Source organism: Ictalurus furcatus, chromosome 26, assembly GCF_023375685.1.
Source record: "Ictalurus furcatus strain D&B chromosome 26, Billie_1.0, whole genome shotgun sequence".
NCBI lineage: Eukaryota > Metazoa > Chordata > Actinopteri > Siluriformes > Ictaluridae > Ictalurus > Ictalurus furcatus.
The window spans coordinates 16733809-16742204 of record NC_071280.1 but is presented as its reverse complement, the minus strand read 5'-3'; the positions used below and the strand labels follow the sequence as shown (position 1 = coordinate 16742204).

General features: G+C 46.6%; 1 protein-coding gene across 1 annotated transcript in view; it reads right to left on the bottom strand.

Moving 5' to 3' along the window:
* Positions 1-488: 488 nt before the first annotated feature.
* Positions 489-8396, bottom strand: part of ppp3r1b (protein phosphatase 3 (formerly 2B), regulatory s1ubunit B, alpha isoform, b) — a 19504-nt gene continuing 11596 nt past the window's right edge. The window contains exons 3-6 of the mRNA XM_053615410.1: positions 4551-4727; positions 3411-3470; positions 2482-2666; positions 489-1100 (exon numbers count right to left, since the gene is read on the bottom strand). Coding sequence (XP_053471385.1) covers positions 1053-1100; positions 2482-2666; positions 3411-3470; positions 4551-4727 — 470 coding nt within the window. The 3' untranslated portion in view covers positions 489-1052. The remainder of the gene's footprint in view (positions 1101-2481; positions 2667-3410; positions 3471-4550; positions 4728-8396) is intronic.

The following is an 8396-nucleotide window of genomic DNA, read 5'->3' as shown; positions in this document are numbered from 1 at the left end:
ACCGCACGTCTGTGTACGTGTAACGTTCTGCATTATTTTAACCTACCCTGGATATCGGAAAAGCAAGGACTATATTTGAATACCGTAACAATATAAACATCGCTCACACACACACACACACACACGCGCTCTTTCTCTCTCTCTCACACACACACACTCGTCCTATTGCAAAACGTTACAGCTTCCTATCGTCCCGTGTTATCTGAAGCGGGAGTGGGGGAGAAACGGAGTGTGAGATGGATGGTTTTAAACCGGTTTGTGGATTCCGTGCACAGCCGATCGCCGGAGAATGACTTTCATACGTTCCGCTCGCGTCGATTCGGATTTCTGTTCGGAATAAAATCACGCATATTCGGTTTTGATTGGCACTTCATGCTCTTATCTGCGCGCTGCGATGAAAAAAAAATAAAAAGAATAATAACACGTCGTGTTGTGTATCAAGCGACTGGACGAACTCCTTGTACACCTACGTCCTCATAAAAAATAAAAAAAAATAATAATAAAAACACACGACTGAAATAAATATTTTTTAAAAAATGTCCCCCCTTCAAAAATGAAAAAGAAACAAACAATACCTCTCACACACACACACACACACACACACACGCGTGCACACACACTTTCCCCCATTCTCCACCAAACTGAAATGCTTGCCCAGTGTCCGAAAGCCGTTCCTCCTGCTATACCCTACACGTCGCTAGGAAACAAACAAACAAACAAACAAACAAACAAAAAGATCGTCGTCGTGCTCGATAGCACTTCCGATGATTGGACGTGAAGAAAAAAAAAAATGGTGGGGGGATGGGGAGGGGGAGAGGAGGGGAGGGGGGGCGTGGTCACAAAACAAAATACTTCTGTGTAAGTAGAAAGAGGAGCGAGAGTGAAGAGGAGCGCTTATAGCTGGACACGAGCTGATTCTCAGGTATGGAGGAGAACGCAGAGAATCGGAGAGAGGAACAGGACGAGAGGGGGAAGAGAGAAAAGAGAGAGAGAGAGAGAGAGAGAGAGAGCGAGAGAGAGAGGGGTTTGGTGAAAGGGGGTCGTCCGTCCGTTCACACATCCACCACCATCTTTTTGTGAATGTCTAAACCGCCGACCACCTGGAAGACACAGGAGGACATCGGGGTCAGGAGACTTTAAACTCTCTTCAACAAATGAACCTTTAATTAACACACACACACACACACACACACACACACACACACAAGAAACACACTACTATAACGGTGTCTGATCAGTCGTGGCTCTTCTGACGACTGGAGTAAAGAGGCGAGCTGAGACACTGTGGTGCAGAGCAACAGACGGCCAATCAGACGGTAACCTTCAGGATTCTAACGCTTGTGGCTAGGAAAGTGTACAACAGACATCAGGTGCTCTGGGCTGAGCGTCCGAGGCAGAAGTATGGAATTAAACACGTGACGCGGACTTCAAATGAACAGGATTCTTAGTTAACGGTTTTCTAAGCTTCGTTTGCGATGATGACGGTTTATAAACGTGCTGCCAGAGGTTTAATTGACATTTTCAAACCTTTCGTTTACCCTCCGCAGGTTTACGCTAAAGCATTCTGGCACAAACCTCTCGTGTGGGCGGGGCATAAGAGCGATTTACTCTCGTTGGCTGGTGAGATTTGGACGGACAGCGCCCTGACCTGGAAGTAGAGACTTCAGTGGTGTGGGTTTTGGCGAGCGTTCCGGATGCGGTTCTCTGTATAGTTACAGTGTTTGTACTTTCTAGTGGAAATTAATGACGGACTTACTCAGCGTGTTGGTTCGTAATTAATACTTGAGGTTTGCGTAGTCTCATATTGACTATCATTTCGAGATGAGCTCTCGGGAGCGGCGTCATCATCCTCCTCCTCCTCCTCCTCCGCTGGACACTCGAGCTGTCGATCCAAATCTCGCTAGCCAATGACAATAAAGCGCTTTTAAGCCCCGCCCACACGTGAGGTAAACTTGCGGCGCGTAAACGAACACCCGTGAACCATGATGAGCGAAATCGAAGCTTGGAAAACTGTTAACAAAAGAACGCTGCTTATTTGAAGAGCACGTTACAGTTCTGCCACCGAGTTCACTCCCTTCATTTCCGGAGTGTTTTTTCGTCTCGCTCGGCGTAAATTTCTGTCCGTTTCTTGAGAACGAAATTGAATTCCATACGTAAGCCAGGTGTAACGAATAACAGGGTCATAAAGAGGGTTAACAGTGCATAGAACACATGTTCGTGCTCATTATCTGACTAGCCAGATGTTCTGGAACCATCTCCGCTAGATACAGATGTTCATCTTCGGCCGAAGCACGGGTCTATCATGTATATCAACTTTGTAAAAGAAGACCCTGATATGCAAGTAAAACCTAAAGGAGTGCTCCAGACACGGAGGCGGGACTCAAATACATCCAAGACTCTTCTTCTCAGCCCTCATAACGGACTTGATCGTGATCAAACCCCGCTGTTCCCGAGTAAACCCCCAAGAACCTCGTCACTCACCGCACAGAACTCCTCGAAGGATATCCTGCCGTCTCCGTCCTTGTCCGCGTTGATGATGGTCTTGTCGACGATCTGCTGCAGCTGCGTGTCCTTCAGATTGTTGCCCACCATCATCTTGAGCACCTGGAAGAGCTCGCCGTTGGATATGTAGCCGTCCTTGTCCATGTCGTAGATCCGGAACGCGACTGCACGGAAAAAGAAGACGAGAAAAGACTCGGACATCTTTTTCCCTCTTTCCACTACGTATGCGGACACCTGACCATCACGCTCGTATCGGGTTCTTCCGCAAACCTTGACCCACACACAGTTGTATAGAACGTCTCTGTATGCTGTAGCATTACAATTTCCCTTCACTGGATCGAAGAAGCCCGAACCTGTTCCAGCACGACCTGTGCACAAAGCGAGCTCCGTGAAGACACGGTCTGAAGACAAGGCTGGACCGGAAGAACTCGAGTGTCCTGACCTCAACCCCACTGGACAACACTGGGATGAACTGGAACTCCGACTGCACCCCAAACCTCCTCGCCTCACATCAATACCTGACCTCCGTAATGCTCTTGTGGGACGTGTGAATGAACACCAATCCCCACCGCCACGCCCCAAAATCTAGTGGAAAGCCTTCCCAGAAGAGTGGAGCTTATTATAACAGCAAACGGGGAATAAATCACGAATGGGGCGTTCAACAAACAGATAGGCGTGATGGTCGGGTGTCCACATACTTTTGACCATACAGTCTATGAGCTCTTTTACTAACTATATTTAGCCTTGACGGGGAAATCATGCGCTAAAGTTTCCCACAACGACTAAACGCTCAATTAAACATGATCATGAAGATTCGGTTTTTGTACTGTAACACATACATCTCTACAGTGTGTAGAAAAAACAACAACAACAACAAAAAACCGACATAAATAAGTTGTTTGACTCACAGCGCAGTTTCTGCTCCTTGTCACCTTTGACGCTAAACTGAGACACGCCCTCGATGAACTCTGTAAAGAGAAACCAAGAGAGGAAGGAAGAAAGCAGGTGAGCCGAGGTAATTAAAAACAAACAAACAAACAAACAAACAAACCGAATGCGGATTTTTAAACGATCGACTGACGAGCAGTCCCTCGGGGATTTCGCGCTTTTGAGATCGAGCGCGTAAACCAACAACGTAAAAATCAAGCAAACGCCGCAATACTAGGAGGAGCTTGCGATTTTTCAAAACGACCTCAAATTTTCCGCAGACTCGTCGTCACGACGCATGTTTAGCCCGAAACCCTCTTCGATTCGCGTGCGTCGAACGGGTACGGCTAAAAGGTCTCGTTTACCGACAAACATCACTGCGAAAGAGCGTGCCAAACTATTTCGTGCCATTGCGATTTCGCCAATTCAGCAAAAAAAGAAAACGCGCAAAAAACGCAATACAAAAAAAAAAAAGGATGAAGCAAAAAAAATAAAAAATTCGAGCATTTTTTTGCCGCAACAATCACCAAAAAAAACCCCCCAGCGAAATCCTGTACGGACTGAATGATTACTTGAGGGGGAGGGGGCGGGGCTTACAGGGGGTCAGTTAATACCGGAGAGTACAAAACACCTACGTAAGCACCAACTCTCAATCTTTCCACATTCGTATGTCGATTTGCTAATGTGTTGCTTTCATCTGTGGGAGGAGAAAAAAGGATTATCTGGACGCAGTTTCGAGGAATAAATTGCAGCAGCGTACTCCGAAGTTAAAATGCGTAAACGTTGCGGGTCTGCAGCATTAATAGTGTTTATATTAAGTGTACTTGGTTATATATTTGTGAAAGTCAGACAAACAATATTGCACGCAGCGCTGTATGGCGGACAGAAGTGGCGCTATGCAAGTGGCGCCACCATGTGGCTTCAGTACTATATTACATCCTACACAAAAATGCAGGACTATTGCTGGTTATCCGCCCGAATGTTCACGATCGAATTACATCGACTCATCTAATCTGCAGCCCTAAAAACAACAGATCATCTAAATCAGGTGCATCAACTGTATTTACCGAAGACATGAATGAAACAAACAAACAAACACACTATAATAATTCTGAGCTCACCTTTAAAGTCCACCTCGCCGTTGCCATCCGTGTCGAATATGTCGATGACTCGTTGGACCAGCGGGTTCTGCTGGAGCTCGGGCAACGACATGAACTCTTCCACGCTCAGAGATCCCGAGTTATCCAGGTCGAGTTTCTTAAACCGCTTGCCTAGTCTCTTAATCTCATCAGCGTCGACTGAACAGAGAGAGATTCAAAGGGACAAGTAGAGACGCACAACGGTGAAAACACAAACGCTTCAACTTGCACGGAGAAGACCTTAAATACACTAGGCGGGCTGTAGGGGGAATATCGGGAGTCTCAAAGTCTCCTATCAGGTTTAGAGAGCAACGTGGCTACATTATGTACGCGTGATTAAAAGCATCCACACAGAAACACCTACTCGTATACATACACCTACACCTGCGCGCTGCTCTTATTACAGCCAGATACGCTTCGGTTTCATCAGTGCGAGTTATAGTGTCACTCTCTCACACACACACACACAGGCCTCTTATTCATCATCGCAAAAATAATCATTCTGGACTGAAGAGACATCGAGAATACCTGATGGATTTAAAAAAAAAAAAACTTCACAAAACAGAAGAGACTTCAGTAGCTAATTCAAGTAAAAACACACCAGACTATAACCACAAGAACCTAAAGAACCACTTACACACACACACACACACACACACACACACACACACACACACACACACACACACACACAGAGAGCGAGCGAGCTTCTCTCAGGCCTAATCTTACCCGCTTCCCGCCTGGTAGTAGCAGCCATGTCTGCAGAAACCGAGCACATTACTAGCCTAAAGCTGAAACTGAGTCCCCGCCCCCACAACAAGCCTGTTAAGCTCCCACACATGTGAGCTGGATGGACACACACACACACACACACACACACACACACACACACACACACACCTTTAGTAGTCAGTACAGTCATATGTTTGACTGTCTCTCAACGACACGCGTGAACCAATGAGAGCGGAGAGATTTTTTCTTGCGGTCCAAGAATCAGGGGGTCACAGGTCAGGATTTGTGTGTTTGATCTGAACATGAAGGCGAGAGGTGACTCATTGCGTAAGGCTTCGGCCTACCAGTCAGAATATTTCAAATCCCACCATCGGCAAAGCTGCTTCGTTCGGGCCCTTGAGCAAGCGAGACTCGACTTCCATCTGCTCAGCTTAATAACAACTCGATTTGAATATATAAATAAATAAATAAATAAATAAATAAATAAAAAGCGCCCGACGAGAGTAAAACGTACAGTAAATAGTGTTTTATTGTAGTGGCAGAGGTGTGATGACTGACGGCTTGATGACGACCGAGAACAGCAATTCAGTGAAATCGGTCATTATACCTGAAGTCTAGAACACTTTCCCTATCGGTTAGGGTCGCAGAAATCACTCCGTGCGTTTGTTTATTTGCGTTTGCTTGTACGCGTAAGAGCTCTGGCTCATCTGACGGGCTAGTGAGATGGTGTGAAACGACCGTAAGCCATCGCATCATCCATATAATCGCTCGTGGATTTGGAGCGACGTACTGTAGGATGCGGAAGGGGGGAACCGGAGGAGGCGTGGCGGAAACATGTAACGTGTCTCACGTACGCCGGACACCGGGCGCCGGTTACAAGTCGGCTGTAGCTGCTAGTCACCTGCGTTAGCGGTTTGGTCTATTTTTAAAGGATTTACTACGCGTGAACAAGTTCAGGAATGCTTGCAGAACGGAAGTCGATAAATAAAACAGAAAACTACGCTCATTATGAAATGTAGGGAATTCGGTCCGTACAGGATTATTGTGTGATCGGCGCGGCCGAAAACGCTCGGTTTTGCGGCGTGCAACGAGTTCTTCGTGCTTCTTTTCGGTGGAAAACTACTAGAACCGGCGACACTGCAATGGCACGAAATAGTTTCGCGGTGAAAACGAGACCCTAATAATTGCAAGCCCTGATAAACACCACGCTCTATGGTTTTCCCCGTTTAAACCCCTGCTGTTCACGTTTTGCGAGTGAAGGCGTGCACAGTTCTTCCGGCTCGACGGAACATCTATCGGTAAGTCCTGATACTATCGTCGATCCTCTCCATCCTTCTCTGATCTCTGCTCCGTTTCTTACCGTACTACCACGCGTTATACAAGCAAGAAATCTTGCTGGTGTACTCCCAGGTCAGAGGTTCCGTCTCCTTTCTGCACGTGCACTCAAAACAAATCGCCGCATATGACCACGTCCCATCTAAAACCCTGTCTGAAGGAACGATCCGGCTTGTAAAGTAAGCAGAAGCTCAGAGGATCGTATATCGAGCCTATCGGACAGGATGTCCCTTGTGGTGCGTGGCAGGTCACTGATGGTGATGTCGCAGTTGAAAGCGTCACTCGGCACACGCACCACGTACACATAGCGCGTGATCCCAGGGCTCTCTCACTGGGAAGCTGCTATCTGGTCTGGCACAAAGTTCAGCTCAGCTTGTCCATTTCAAAACAAGGGAAGCTCTAGAGCAAACCAACGGTCCCTGAACGCAAAACTGGCAATAACTGGAGGTGAGGTTTCCAAACACATTCTTCATCATTTACTGCCCTTTTATACTGGGTCACGTTGGTGCTGAGGGTAGCGTTCTCAGGGGTTGATCCTGCGCTCAGGTTACAGTCTGTGTTGAGGATGTTCTCCTTGTGTGGGGGGGATAAAAGTTGACTCCTTTTTTTTTTATATAAGTTCTCCACAAAATTTTGATTAAACAAACGAAATGTCTGACCCGGGAAAAATGACTATCGAAACATAACAGGTTCCGAAGCTGCGCCCGAGGTGGCGTTTTAACCGGAATCGGAGCTCCAAAGTCGGCTAAAGTACCCGGCCTCGTTCTTGGGCGCCGTGGATCGCAGCGACGTGGGGCTGGTGTCTTTCGAAATCTACCGAAGAAGTCGGTTCAATGATTACAATGTGGTCGTGTAACCATATAACCCATCATGCATGTCAGTCAGGTTCTGGAGCTATTCGATCAGCCACTTCACAACCGCAGACGATTCCTGGTAATGGCCCGAGGCCCTCCGAGAAAGACAGTGATCGTGTGACTCTATAGGCTGCGCATGGAGTTGGATCCCCTGGTGTCCAAACAGTGTAACTGCAGTAGATGAACAATTAATAGAACGTTGAATTAGACGATTTCGCGTGTCACATTTTTGCATCTTCACACCCCTACTCTTTGATACTAAAGAGGCACTCGCATAAACTCCCCAATCAACATCAGTCCTTCTCAAACAACAACAGCTTTCTGGGTGTGTCTGTGTTTATGAGAGTAAAGCGGTGTGTATATATTACAAATACATCCAAATAGAGGTCTCATTATGTGTGCAGGCAGGTGAACGCGTGTGTGTGTGTGTGTTAATGACAGTAAAGCTATCTGTATATAGTACTGTAAGAGTGTCCAAACAGAGGTCTCATTGTGTGTGTGTGCAGGCTGGTAAATGTGTGTGTGTGTGTGTGTGTGTCTTTATTTGAAAAAGCTATATGCAAAAATAAAGGTGTACATGTGAGTGTGTGCATGCGAGTGTGTGTGAGCAGGTTTGTTTGTTTGAGTGGGTGTATGTGGGTGTGTGTCTACTAAATAGTAGTGTGTGTGTGTGTGTGTGTGTGTGTGTACAAGGTCTGTCTTCATAGGTGTTAACGTAGCGCTACAAAATAAAGGTCTGTGTGTGTACAATACATAAATATCCAGACAGCTCCTTAAGATGTGTGTGTGTGTGTGTGTGTGTGTGTGTGTGTGTGTTCTGTCAACCCTGCAGTAGTTTTGGAGCCATCACACACTTCAGTGCCAAACCAGCTCCTCAGAACAAACCTTCATAACTCTAGAAATCTAT